The sequence below is a fragment of the Ceratotherium simum genome, chromosome 19, assembly GCF_057802395.1.
Source record: "Ceratotherium simum simum isolate JZ-2026a chromosome 19, ASM5780239v1, whole genome shotgun sequence".
NCBI lineage: Eukaryota > Metazoa > Chordata > Mammalia > Perissodactyla > Rhinocerotidae > Ceratotherium > Ceratotherium simum.
This window is the reverse complement of record NC_141918.1, coordinates 42085936-42101015: the sequence shown is the minus strand read 5'-3', so window position 1 is coordinate 42101015 and position 15080 is coordinate 42085936. Positions and strand designations below refer to the sequence as shown.

At 39.4% G+C, this 15080-nt stretch overlaps 1 protein-coding gene across 1 annotated transcript; it reads right to left on the bottom strand.

Annotated features, from left to right (window-relative positions):
- Positions 1–1323: 1323 nt before the first annotated feature.
- Positions 1324–14356, bottom strand: GJA1 (gap junction protein alpha 1). Its single transcript, XM_004422271.3, has 2 exons — positions 14154–14356; positions 1324–4231 (listed from the first exon to the last, which is right to left on the bottom strand). Exon 2 carries the CDS (start codon positions 4213–4215, stop codon positions 3067–3069), a length of 1149 nt encoding a protein of 382 aa, XP_004422328.1. The 5' UTR covers positions 4216–4231; positions 14154–14356; the 3' UTR covers positions 1324–3066.
- Positions 14357–15080: the final 724 nt, after the last annotated feature.

The window sequence follows — 15080 nt, the reverse complement described above, 5'->3', positions numbered from 1 at the left end:
ATTTTATGCCTCTACCCTACTACTCCAACAATCAGTAGTCTAATCACTTGTCTATCCATACTCTATGAACACTGCTTGTGTAGGATACACAAATGCATACACTCAAATAAAGCATCAGTTTCTCCGTTTCCCATAGTAAATGCAAACACATACATGCACAGTGAAAACTTGCCTCTCCCATTGGATTCTCAGCCAGCCAAATAATACTTGAAATGTTGACACTACCAGTCATATTGACTGGGAAACTGGTTATTAGATAATCCTTTGACTTTAGGCAAATCTCCCAACCTTTGTTCATCAAAAAAAAAAAAAAAAAAAAAAAGCACAACTGAACTAGACTAGATTATTTCTAAATTAGTAATATTTTTATGCTCCAGTAATGTACTAGTTTACTTTGTGATAGTAAATATTTATATAAACAATTTGAGTAAGCTAAAAAACTTTCTTGAGGGACAGCCAGGTGGCAGAGTGGTTAAGTTTGCGCGCTCTGCTTCGGTGGCCTGGAGCTTGAAGGTTTGAATCCCAGGCACAGACCGACGCACCACTCATCAAGCCATGCTATGGTGGCATCCCACATAAAAAATAGAGGAAGGTGGGGACAGATGTTAGCTTACAGCCAATCTTCCTCAGCAAAAAGAGGAAGATTGGCAACAGATATTAGCCCAGGGCCAATCTTCCTCAACAAAAAGACAAAAACAAAAAAAAAACAACAAAAAAAACCTTTCTTGAAATGACTTGAAAGTGTTAATACATTTTATACTTAAAATTACAGCAATATTATCAGTTGCCCAGAATTGTTCTACTCCCACTGAATGGTTCAATTTTCCTTGGGTGTTAAGAATTTTAAAAATTTTATTTTCTGTATTTTCATGATGTCTTGGAATAATGGAATCATAGATCTATTTCATTCTTTTGTCACAGAGTATAACCTTACTCAAACCAGTGCTGTTCTTATTCTTTTGTCTCCACAAAGCTGGAAAACTTTAAAATTTCAGCATGCTTCTCTTTTTATGCTTACTTCTGTCATGTATAGATCTACTAAATTACTCAGTATTACCTTATTTTAACTCGATCACATATCTCATTAATCTCATATTCCAAATTCAACATTTGTATACTTTAGCTTCTTCTCAGTTGAATAAATATCCAAAAATGTTAACAATCAATGTTGCACTGAGCCTAGCTAATGATTACCTCATCCTTTTAGAGATTCCTAAGTCTTGTGAATCTTATTTGCCCAAATCCTCATAACCCATGGAAAAGTCTTTGATAATCATGAATAGATGCAAAAAAAGTTTTAAAAATCACACAGGATATAGAGGCTGTCTTTATACTAAATTAAAACTTTATTGAATGAAGAACACTCTCCAGAGCACATGATCTGATGGACTAGGTCTACATTACATGCAATGAAGCGGAACACGACAGTAGTTTAACATGGAATGTCAAACAAATTAGTATTTCTCATTGTACAAAACTGTTTATGCAGCTGACATGCAAGAAGAAAAGTATGATATTCTGCATTTTCACTAATGATCTGTGATGAGTTTTTAAAAGGCATTTGAAGAACTGGTAGATTTCTTTAGGATATATTTCAAATAAATTAGTTACATGTGTGTACTACTGAAACCTCTTTCAACTTTTCTTGTATTCCAGATAAAATCTTAGTGCAAACATCAAAGTTGTTGGTCACTCTAAAAGACTGTCCAACTCATAGAAGAATACAAGTTCTGAATTAATGTGTATTCAGGAGGACAAAACCAAGAATACCAGTTACCGCAAAATTCATTTAGGCACACTTAATAGTCCACTCTAAGCATTTCTTCTAAGTCTCTCACATTAATTACTAAAGCCTGTTTACAGTACTAAAATTCTATCATTCAAGCATCAATGATTACATTTCTGAAAAAGAAAATCATTCATTTCAGCAATAGCATTACTGCTATACTCTAAAAAAGAGAAAAAAAGAAAAAAAAATCATAATTAACAAAACCAGTATCCATAATAGGATACATGGGGAAAAAATATTTTAGGGAAAAAAAAAAAAGTGTGCCTTACTTGCACAGCAGGAATTATATAATGTAAACACCATATTGGCCCACACCATAAAATCCATGAGGTTCAAATTTCAACACCATGTGTGCATTATTTTCAAATCTGTGTTTGTGAGTTTATACTGCATCTGCTTGTACCAACACATGACAAAATAAAACACACTCTTCCACACATACACGTACAAGTGATTTTTAAATACTGAGCATGGCTTGCTCCCCTGATTCTAACTCAAAAAATGTTAAGTGACATCCCAATTGTTTTAAAAATGTCTACAGAAACCACTAAATGAATGTGAATAGTAGTTGAGGAATGATGAAAAAGTGATGGTAATAATAGGATGCAAGTGGATGTAAAAAAGATGTATGTATCATTGGTTGAGATTTGCAAATGCATGGAAAGTCTTTTTCTGTGGGCCTTGTCTGAACTTTTAACTGATACCAAAAATAAAAAATATAGTAGCACAAATCCATTGACACCTGGAGGGTCAGGCCGAGACAGCTTACCTTCAAAGTGCAAATTTTAACAATGGAATGTTTTAGCAGGGACATAAAGACAATCCTCGGTCTTTTTCTTGATAAAAAGAAATAAGATGCTCAGGAAGTACTTTTTCCTGGCCAAAGTTATTTGTTTCTTGGTAAAACAAAAAAGTATTTAGCCAAAAATATCACCCGCTCTTTCACATACACAGAGCTATTCTTAGGGGTGTGTGGGGGAGAAAAAGCCCTTACCTATGTATCATCTAATGCAATTTTTATTTAGAACTTAAGTTCTCTGAATCAACTACATTAAATACCAACATGTACCTCCCTTATCCCCTCCCTCTCCACCCACCTATCCCAAACACCCTCAATGAACCCAGGTATTCTAATGTCTTTGTGTTTCTAAGCCTCATGATGAAGGCTATTGAGTACCACCTCCACTGGAACAGAATGAACACCTAAGGTGCACTTTCTACAGCACCTTTTTTCTTCTCCACAATTGAGTGGAATCTTGATGCTCTCAAGCCTGGAGCTAGATCTCCAGGTCGTCATGCCGAGGTCGGCTGCTGGCGCGACTGCTGGCTCTGCTGCAAGGCTGCTGGTCCACAATGGCTAGTGGTTGAAGTTCATGCCCAGCATCCAGTTTTTTACAATTCTGGTTGTCATCAGGGAAATCAAAAGGCTGTGCGTGGGAGTTGGAGATGGTGCTTCCTGCCTGCCCCATTCGATTTTGTTCTGCACTGTAATTAGCCCAGTTTTGCTCACTTGCTTGTTTGTTGTAATTGCGGCAGGAAGAATTGTTTCTGTCTCCGGTAACCAGCTTGTACCCGGGAGGAGACATGGGCGAGAGAGGAGCTGTTGGTGAAGAGCAGCCATTGAAATAAGCATATTTTGGAGATCCACATTCTTTGGAGGGGCTCAGGGGGCCAGCGGTAGTGTGGTAAGGATCACTCTTTCCCTTCACACGATCCTTAACACCCTTGAAGAAGACATAGAAGAGTTCGATGATGTTCAAGGCAAGAGACACCAAGGACACCACCAGCATGAAGATGATGAAGATGGTTTTCTCCGTGGGACGCGAGAGGAAGCAGTCCACCTGATGCGGGCAGGGATCTCTTTTGCAAGTGTAGACGGCATTCAAGCTGAATCCATAGATGTACCACTGGATCAGCAGGAAGGCCACCTCGAAGATAGACTTGAAGAGGATACTGATGACGTAGGTTCGCAGCAAGCCCCCTCGTATTTTCACCTTGCCGTGCTCTTCAATACCGTACTTGAACTTCTTGATTTCAATCTGCTTCAAGTGCATCTCCACATTGACACCATCAGTTTGGGCAACCTTGAGTTCCTCCTCTTTCTTGTTCAGTTTCTCTTCCTTTCGCATCACGTAGAACACATGAGCCAGGTACAAGAGGGTGGGGACAGACACAAATATGATCTGCAGGACCCAGAAGCGCATGTGAGAGATTGGGAAGGACTTGTCATAGCAGACGTTTTCACAACCAGGTTGCTGAGTGTTACAACGAAAAGCAGACTGCTCGTCACCCCAGGCTGACTCAACCGCTGTCCCCAGTACCAGGATTCGGAAAATGAAAAGGACAGACAGCCATACCTTCCCTCCAGCTGTGGAATAGGCTTGAACTTTGTCAAGGAGTTTGCCTAAGGCACTCCAATCACCCATGTTGCCTGGGTGCCCCCTGAAAAGAAAGAAAAAAACAACTCAATGATCATGGACTGTGAATGATTAGTTTTATAGTTACTTTCAGATGACAGTCAAAATATTGTAAAAGGTCTCATATCTTTCTAGCACTCTTCCAAAAAAAGCCAAGTGCAAACAAATTTTCTTGAGATACAGTTAAGTCTTAGAAGCAACAGAGCCTGTGTGCCGAGTAAATTGCAATCCTAACCCGCGAAGATGTATTACTTGCTCACCCACTGCCTGGCCATGTGACTTGAGAAGCTGTCTGTGCTAAGTGCCTCTGCTTATTTTATCCGTCTGATAAATGAGGACAGTTCTTGCCTGGTAGGCCTGTGTCCGGATGCAGGCCTAAGAAAAATGCTGATGTGTGTTATTCAAAAAGCATGGGTATCTAAGAATCGAGAGAAGGACACCCATGAACACACTTACACATCCACATGCATACAACCTGTTTCCAAACTTCAATCCTGTACTATGGCACTTTATTGCTCATTGTACTCTGAAATGTTTCTCCTTGGTACTTCAAGCGTAATTTGTGCATACCCTATATAATGGTCATTTATACTTCTCTTTTTTCATAAACAGTGACTTAGGTGGTTCAGAAATCTCTCTTCTGCCTAGGGGAAAAAATACGTTGTACTGAAATACACCATTGACCCAATGTGTCATTATATGTAGGAACCTATTTTCAAAAACAAAGACTCAATGTCCATCACATTTCAAGCAAAAGTTCAATTTGTCTCAATATCAATTATAGCCTGAAAAATAAAAAAGACCACCTTAAAGTTTATCTCTAGCAAAAATGATTGGTTTTCATCTTTTGATTGCTATACTTTCAAGGTCTGTTACTGGGCTTTGGGCCCTCAGCCTATATATTCAATTTAACTTCCTACCAATACCTAGATATCTTAAGCCTAGGACTTCCCCATTATTGGGGATGAGAAAAAGACTCAAGTCTGTAGAGATGGCAGGGATCCCAAACGTTATTTATCTAGTTCAATTTATACTTCTAATTGCTAATAGTCCATTTAACTGATGAAAATTGAGGTCTTAAGGGTGTATGAAATATTCAGCTATCAGGAGAGCCAGAAGAAGACTTATGATCCCAAGGCCAAGGCTTTCCAATGCCCCACACTGGTTTTAAAATTATAACAAAGCTGGGTTAAAGCTAGAAATGTTTTCATGCTTTGATATATACAATCTTTGTAAGAGCTGAAAGCTGGAAGGAAATAAATAACATTACATGTGGCAAGCATAGAGTACATAGCCTAATTTTCAGCAGAGAGTAGGAATTGGAGGATTTAGAAAAGCATGAAGCAGTCAAAGATTATCTAATAATTAAAAACAAGCAAAGCAAAGACTTTCCAGGAGCTTAGTAATGAATTTTAAATAGTGTAACTAAAAGTAGGATTATATAGGCTTCTTAGAAATATGTTCATTATCTGAAGACAAAGAAGTTTCTCATCTGGCATTGGACCATGAGCTTTCTCCTTGTAGAAAGTAAATGAAATCCAGGGGAGCCGTCTTCTCCAACACGCAACATTTCATTTCTATCTAATGCCTGCGTCTCCTGTCTATAGAGGCCAGAAAAAACGAAATGGAAACCTGGCCTGGGATTTCCTGGATGGAAAAAAGAAGAGATGGCTGATCCATAAAGCTCAACTACCAGCTATCTAAATTAGCAGTTGATGCCTATCTTCAATGACAGCCTAGAGACTGGTGCCAAAAAATGCTGGGGAAGAGTGGAGGTGGGCGGGCAGGTCACAGAAATAATGCTCTTCCAGTGGTCATAAAAAAGGGAGCTTCCCTTCTATTTTTGGGAAGGGCCATTTTAGATTCTGAAGTGACACATTAGACAGTAAAACTGCTGTATGAAAAGAACAGTCAAACAAGAACAAAGGCTTGTAGGGTTGACAAAGAGAGTTAAACAGCCAAGGGATGGCTTGAAGTGAGAGGGAGTAATTTAGCTTTGATGGACAGTCTGATGGTGAGAGAATGTAAAAGAAAAAACCTACAATTTAGCAAAAAATACTACATTGGAAGTGAAGAAGTACAGTCCAGGTGGGTCAAACAAACATTACAGAATTTTTGGAGCTAAATCAATAGACAGTTTCTATGTGATGATGAGTAAATTGGCCCTAATTCTGTTTGTAGAGAATTACAATATTTTGCCAGTGTCATCTGCTTTTGCTCAGATACTCCAATTGTGGAGAGGAAAAAAACAATGAAAACAATCAAGTATAAAATGGTAAACTCTTTGCACACATCTCATCAATTCATGCAATGATTGAGCTCATGACAAACTTAACATGTTTAGAAATACGACCGGGCACATGGAGAAGTTGTCATCTTGGTCAGTGTTTCATCATTGCTCAAAGCAAAATATGATTGTGTAGATGCTTGTGCCAATTAATTACTCAGTTTCTTTACCTTCTATGGAAAACACCCCATAGTGACATAGTATGACATAGCAGTTCTCTAGGTAGTAATTCTTTATTAATACACCAGCAACTTAATTGCGAAGTTATCTTTTCTTTAAGCATCCACGCAGTTGTCATTTGTATTAATGAGTTATACTCTTTCACCTGAGTAAGAATTATCCAACTGGACACCTAGTGTCCTATAATATGCAGATACCTGTCATTACCACTATCATAGAGACCATCAGATAATGTTCACTGTGATGGCTTATAATGCTTGTGATTCTCAAGAAGAGGCAAAAAAAACCAGTTATCTTTTTGGTAGTTGTGCACTTTGTTGTGAATCAAAAGTCCTATCAACTAGTTGTCCCCTGCCTCCGCTAATATTTTCATTTTTCCAAGTCTTAGTTGAAAAATTAATGTCCTTTTATAAGGAAAGAGAATAATTATATGTTTACCGAATTCCTGTCATTGATTTACAGACTATATACCGCATTCATATTCACCAGTAGGAGACAGATATATTTCTTATTTGGTACATGAATGTATATCATGTGTATTCATGCCTTCACCTCTAGGTTTCCAAATTAGAACCTTATATGTAGACTAAGGTCTAGGTTAAGGAGTTGTGCAAAGTTCTTGTTAGGAGCAATTGCTTGACAGCAGCTGGACCATCCTTCTTGTGCCTTCTATGTATCATATTAGATCACATTTTCCATTGTTCTTCATGGCCTTCTGGAGTAGAGGCCAAAAGCCACAGGCCACCAAATGAAACCTGCCCGAGGATTCTCTGGATCCTCTGCCGTGGTTCCTGAACTGCACCACAATCACTGGGCAGAACTTGTTAAAAACACATTCCTGGCATTCACCAGTCTGAATGAATCTGATTTTTTGGGGGTGGGACCTGGGAAATCAATTTTTTGTTTGTTTTTTTCTTTTTTTTAAACAAATGCCCTAGGTGATTCTGAAGTAAGGTTTCAGGCCAGGAGGCAAAAAATAGTTTCTTCACATTTTTGATGCTCTCTTGTTCAAAATATTTAGGAGTTGTGAACTGTCAGGAGAGCAGAAAGGGACAGAGTGTCTAAACTGGCCAAGGGCGGAGGGCTAGCACGAGGAGCAGGGCTCTCTGGGTGTCTGGGAACTGAGCTCACCCGTCACTGCACCATTCCTTGTCACTCTCTGCACCTCCATCTGCTGCCCTCCAGGAGCCCAAGGACTCAAACTTTTTATTCAAAATGAAAATAAAGCTTCAATTTTAAACTACTTTCGACCGTCCCTTTTGCAAGAGCCTCGAAAACAATCACCGTGCCAAAGCTGCCGTCAAGTCGCTCCATGTCATTAAGGTCCTAATAATTATTAGGAGAATTAGAAAATATTTTACTTTCAATTTTAAAGATTTTCCCAAGAAGAGATAACTATGAGTTGAGAGTGGGGGTTTAAAATAAAATAGATGGGACTGTTGAAAACTAAAGCGAGACTTGACATCTATCACCTTTTTATGGTTGAAAGTAAATACTTAAGGGAAGATGAAGGTCATTAATATTTGAAAGAATAAAATCATCAAGTCTCAAAATGTGTAAGGAAATGTCTATGGAAGTTCTTGATAAAATCATTTAATGGATTTTTTTGAGGGAAAAGGAAACGCCATATGTGTGTGTGTGTTTCTAATATACTAAAACCAAAAAATTTTAAGCTGCAAAACTAAAATGTAAATCCTAATGTTTTTAACTTTTATAAGAACCCCTGTCCCTTGCAGTAAACGTCTTTGAGTAGGCTCAGTTGTGACCATTCCTCTACAGTTACAACAGTCAGATGTTCTTTGGTAATATTCATACCCACACATAATTAACATAACCCACATGCAATCTGTCAGCAAATACTATAGACATTGTCTTCCCCCAAAAAACAGACTATGACTGAGTCTTACCACCACCCCTGCTCCTGGCCTGATCTCAGCCATCATCACCTCTCTTGAGATTTCACCTCACTACCCTAGTCACCCTGCTTGCCAAGCCATTCTCCTCAAACAGCCAACGCTGAAAAAAAAAAACTGATCTGCCTTGATCAGCTCTGCCCCATCCACCTGGCTCACTACCTCACTTCTTTAGGTCTCTGCGCTGGTCTCACCTCATTAGCTGTACTCCAGCCCTGTTCCTTCCTATTCCCCTTGTCCTGTTTTTTTTTTTTCTTTTGGTGAGGAAGATTGGCCCTGAGCTAACATCTGTGCCCACCTTCCTCTGTTTTGTATGTGGGATGCCACCACAGCATGGCTTGATGAGTGGTGCATCTGCCCACACCTGGGGTTTGAACCAGTGAACCCAGGCTGCTCAAGCAGAGCATGTGAACTTAACCACTACACCACAGGGCCAGCCCCTTCTTTTTGTTTTTTAATGGCCCTTAGCTCTACTTGATGTATATTTACCTGTTTATTGCTTGTCTCCTTCCGTGACAAGGATTTATTCCTACCTGCTTTCCTCAATTAGAATGTGAACTCCATGAGGGAGTTTGTCTGCTCCTGTATTCCCAGTGCTTTAAAGAGTAAGAGATGCTGAATAAATATCTACTGAATGAATTAAACAGGGCCTGTACAAAAAAAAAAGGCACCAGGTTTCACCAGTTTTGTTTGTTTTTTTTAACCATCTCCTTGGGATTCTCTTAACTATAGTTATGCATCCCAGACTTCTAAAGTTTCAAATTAGTAACTGAAAAGGGGGACTTCCACAGCAAAAAAGTAGTATTGTCAGTACTATATGGACTATTAAATTTTCAAGTGACAATTGCTGAAACAGAGAACTGTCAGTTGAAACAACATGCTTCAAATGATTCCTGCACAGGCAATACGACTGAATTAATAAAAGTGATTTGGGATTCTTGCAGAACTGCACCAGGTATCACAGATGTTTGTTTATTCAGTTTCACTATTGCGTTGTTACAGGTTAAGATTTAAAAACAACAACAAAATCTTGTGGTTGTTTCCCAATTCCGTGTTTTTCTAACACTGATTGTACCATACGATATAACCATCACTGAGAACACAAGAAGAAACAGGCTGTTTAAATTTATGTTTATTTCAACAATGACAAATCTCAGGAAAGGCTCTGAAGGGTGTGAGTAGCAGCTGATATTAACCCTGGTTAATATGACAATATAGTCTGAGTCTATGCAGGCAGTTAAGTGATTTGAATCAGGGACCATGGAAAATATTTCCCAGTTCATCAGATAATACACAACCTTTGCTTCCTTATACCATGACAGTTAGCCTAACTCTGTGGTGTATCAAACTTCTTCCATATAAACATCTATTCTATTTAAAAATCTACCTCATGTCTCCCTCACTATCCTTCGATTCCTTTGTACAGAATGATACCGTTACATTTCTGCAAGCATTTGATGTGTGGCATTGAACTACATAAAGTTTTTTTTGGGGGGGGGCACTAATAAGCCTTTCTTTCCTTGGCTCTCATCCCTCTTCATCACACAGTCAACCTAAATCAGCCTCCACAGAACAATGAGAGGAGATGGGGGTAGGGGCAAGAGATTCCATCCAAAGAGAGGACGCTGTTTACCAATAAGAGACAATCTCTCCCTGAGTTCAATACCTATCATTCAACCCCCCCCTCAACAGAAGTTTCTCACTGTCGCTTTTGGGGTGCTGGAGGAAAAACTCTTAAGTCAGAAGTTGCAGGCTAAAAGCCATGTTCTTCAATTGTGATCTGATAGACTTTAAAAATGTTATTTCTGTCAGTTCTTTGTGTCCCCCCCCCACCTCCAAATTGACTATTTTGACTGAAGAGCCTAGTTATTTTGCCACCATATAAAAACACCATTATGGCTCTCACAAATGTATTGATTAAGAACTTTCTATTTTCTTCAATGAGCATTGAATGAGATAACCCATGCCTATGAAGCTCTTAGTAAGAGCTCAATAAAGTTTAGCTATTACTCTTTAAAAAAATCTTTAGATATAGATACAACTCATTTATTTTCTAATTTTGGAATCTTTTCTGTAGCAAGACAGCAACTAAGAAATGACTGACATTTTTCCTAATGGTAATCAACATTAGTTTTCAAGATGCTCTTGTAATGAGCACAATTGCTATTTTAGCAATCCCATGCAGATTTATGAGAAGGAAGAATTTACCTTTTATCAATTGATAGGGAGAAATGACCATAAAGAGTGTCTGCCTTTGTGTTTCTATTTGGAGGCATCTGCCTCAAATCATAAAAAAAGCCATATCCTATAGAATGTATCTGGCTTACAGAAATTGCTAAAAAAAAAAACAAAAAAACAAACCTCCATTTTTCTATATTACTGTGAATTTTAAGCATTCCATAAAACATGTATTTTCTAGAAATTATTTAGAAAGCTAGGGAAATTTGGATGTGAAGATTATGGAAAATTTTAAGGCTAAACCATGTATAAAGCTCACCACGGTTTGTGTTTTAATTTTGGCAAAAGACAGTACATACATACATAACCAAAAGGTGAAATTAGACAGGCAATGTGGAGAATTTAGGTAGCTATCCCAAGAATTCAAATTAAATAAATAAATTAACCTCCCATGGAGGAGAAACTCTGGGGATTTTTTTAACTTGTCGTCTATATTGAATATCAACATGAATGATAAACACTAGATAGCTACTTTTCTCTCCAGAGCTGGACTGGTGTGTGTGTGAGTAAGCTTCCACACTCTTCAAACAACGGAGAGAATCTTGAAGGGAAGTCAGAACAGGAAAGGTGGAGTAGACGGTATTAATCACTGCTGACTTGCCTATCATTCCTTTCCCTCGGGTAACAGATAGAAAGGCTATGAGGCTCATACCAAGTTACACCTCTGGATATTATAAAAGAAACGAAGGAATGCACTGTATCGGGAGTTTTCCATCACAGGAATTGGAAACATCTAAGAAACAAAACAATTCTGGATATCTGAAAACACACCCTTGTAGATGCTTGCTACAGAGAATCTTGGGAACCATGTTCCCCGGGAAGGGTCGGTAATGTAGCTAATGTAGGAATCCCTTTGCAAAGGGTGAGGAACTGAGCGGATGGGGCAGCTGTGTGATAAACTACAAAAGGTATTAGAAAACTGTGGAACAATTTAAACAGCAAAGAAAGTAGGAGCAAAGCACCACCACTGCATTTTCCAGGCAAAGGACAGGCGACAACTGTACCCTGATTTAGGGAAGTACAAAGCATCACACATCGGGGGAACACTTTCCAGCAGTACAGAATTCAACACATCGCCAAGACAGAAAGTACTTCCTGCCCTTTGTATAGCTTTCAGTCAATTGGGCCTACCTAGAAAAATGAATTACTCTTCCCCAGAGGTAATTTCTATCTAACTGGTTTATTTTATTCTTGGGAATGGAGTTAGTTTAATGAGATCTTCTCTGCATTACTACAGGATTTAATTTCAGCAATCTTTGTACCAAGCTAAAAATTAGGCTTCTTAAAAAACATCTCATATGCCACGGGGCACTTTTGACTGAGTTCAAGTGGGCTCAATTTTCCAAGGGTGAGATTAAGCATCTTCTCATTACTAACTTGGTTAGGCAAGCAAGAGAAATTAAACCCACCTCCAAATAAAGCCATGTCTATTTTTCCCGCAGTTTATAGCTCTCACCCCCCACTTGCTCTTGTAGAGAGAAACACGGGCACGCCTTAGGGTGAGGATGAGGATGTTCAAGGAGCGCTTCTGATAAGCTTTATCAGAGATGTCCTGTAAACAGTTGGATGGCTCAGAGGGCAGTGTGGGAGACCCCCTGCTCGGAACTGACTGAGTTTCGGAATCCTGTACTCATTTGCCTTAGGCCACGTCATTAGCCTCATTACCGGGCTTCCCCCGCCCTCCCCTCCGCCCCCATTCTTGGGAAGTTTCAAGAACTTCCAGGAGAGTTACTAGTGCCGGTTAGGTAAGCCCCGCGGTATTCAGGTTCCCTTACCAATGCTCATACGGTAGGATTCAACAAGTTTACGAAAAAGGAGGACACTGTGGATGGGGATGAGAGGGAAGGGAAGGGAAGGGAAATTAGATCGACACGTTTAATTCAATTAATCATTTGCTCCTCTTCTCCATTGGGCATGCAGTCAATCCCCCCCCGCCGCTCTCCCCCTCCCCTTCCTCTTCAGCGGCGGAACTCGGACCTGCGCTCGGTTGCACTTGGAAGGATTTGAGGGACCTCGCCAAACCTCTCCAAAGCCCGGCGGCTCGGGCGGCGCAGGAGCCGGGGGCGAGCGGGGCGGAGGCTAAGATGGCAGGAGGCGCCCCGCGCCGGCCCCCGTCGGGTCCCCCGCCTCCGCAACGCTTTCATTTTTATTTGCTTTTCAGCATTCTCTGGTGCAACTCCTTCAAACTGCAGGGTCGCACCAAGAATTTAAACTCATTACTTTAGTCTGTGGAGTTAGACAGACTCCTTCCCGGGCACGAAAATGCATGGTTGCATTTCTGGCTAACAGAATGTGTGTTACCCATAAGAGCAATTAAGAAATTCAACCGTTTTTCATAACAAATCAGCGTCATCTTTGCTTAGTGGCAGCACCAACTCAAAAAAGTTGCCCCAGAGCTCTGAAGTCTATTACAGGTTCCGACAGGAGGAAGGGCGTGGGGTAGGTTAGTTTCCTCCAAGGCACCGTTTAAGAAATTTCGTTTCATATTCTTTCCAGCAGCTCCTGTCTTAGGCGACGGTTTTGGAAATGCACCCTGGCATACACTCTTGTAAACGTCTGCTCTCCCCCTCTTATACTTTGTAAGTAACCATCACCCAATTCAAGGGATTTCATCTCCTGAATTGTCAACGTGGTCGAGTAAAAGGTGGTTCTCCTGAGGGTCTCAGATTTTTCCATAGTGGTTGCTTACACGAACTAACTATTTACTGTTGCTTTAAAAACTTCAATATTACAACTCTGATTTTTCTACTTTTTTGTTTACAGGGGAAAATTTTAGGAAGGGACCACGTGGAAGTCAAGTAACCGTAAGGGCTTAACAAAGCACTTAAGAAGTCAGCTTTGCAAGGCTGTGGAACATCAATCAAGATTTCCATATAAAAAGCACAAAGCGTAGAATTCTATAGCAAGCACGCTAAGCAAATTTGCACTTTGATTTTGGTGATGTTGTCAGTCAAATCCGCATCCCAGGCCCCTGAGCTCCCTTCCCCCAACAAGTTACAAAGCACCTAGACGATTACTGATTACAAAAAAAGTAAAAGTATACTCTAAAATGAAGAACCAAATACCCAGTAAACTAATGCTGTATTCCAATCAGAAAGGTCTGAATCTTATTTTACCTGTTGTTGCATTTTTCGTAGAAACATTTTAAGTCAAAAACGTAAATATCAAACGTTCACTTTTAACCTGAAAACTACAGGAACACTTTCATCAGTCCATTTACAGCATCCTATCAAAGCTACACTGAACACATTCAAAAACTTTAGAAAAGTTTTACTTGTAATAAAAGAAACGGATAGGTAAAGTATTTCTTTTTTTTTTTTTTAACTTACTCTTTCTCTTAAAAGAAGTGAAGTAGGCTCGCCAAGTGATTCAGCTCCTTACAGGATGAAATACAATGAAAACGCAGGCTCAGGCTCTCAGACCTGGCTATTTAAAGTTTAAAAGTCTGCTGCTCTTTGGTACTTTCTTCCCTCCTTCCCCCTAATGAAAGAAAAGTGCTGATACCTCGTAAAAGCTTTTTTCTAACTTGGAGCACAGAGCTTTTAAAAGTTTCAAGCCAATGACTCAACAGGGGGAGGAGGAGCCAGAAGAAAGGGGAGGAGAGTGGAGAGGCGGCCGGTGAACACGGAGGGTGGAGGGAAACAGGCAGAGGAGTAGCCAGGTCGAGATAAAGTTGTAGTTTAAATTTGCTGACGAGAGCAATGAAATAGCATTGGAGACGTGAATGCCACTACTTGTAGTTACTCTTTACAGATAACAAGTACTGGTTTTATTAGTGCTTGTTTCATCAAAAATCCAGGGATAATAAAAAGTATATTTTATAATATTACAACCTTTTCCCAAGTAAAAAAAAATATGTATTTTACAGTAAATAAAAGTGGTGAAAAGAGTATAGCCAGTGCAAACTTGATTCATATTGGCCGAGGTGTGTGAAGTTGAAGGTGGGTGTGAGTGAGTTATTTGATGATCTAATTCTTTGCCTTTTAATTTATGTAGGGACAAGTGACAAAAGAAATGGTGGGGATGAGAGAGAGACATTTCAAAAACGCCCATCCCAGATCCACCTTCCAACACCTTGACTGCTTTGAATTTTTACTCTTTCTTCATTTAGCAAAAACTGTATTTGTATTTATAACTGTATAATATATAATACATTTTGACTGTGAAATCTTCATAATTTGACCTCTACCAGATCTCCAGGGAACTGAAAATTTACAATATTTCAGCCCCATTCATGCTATTGCACTAAAAACAAA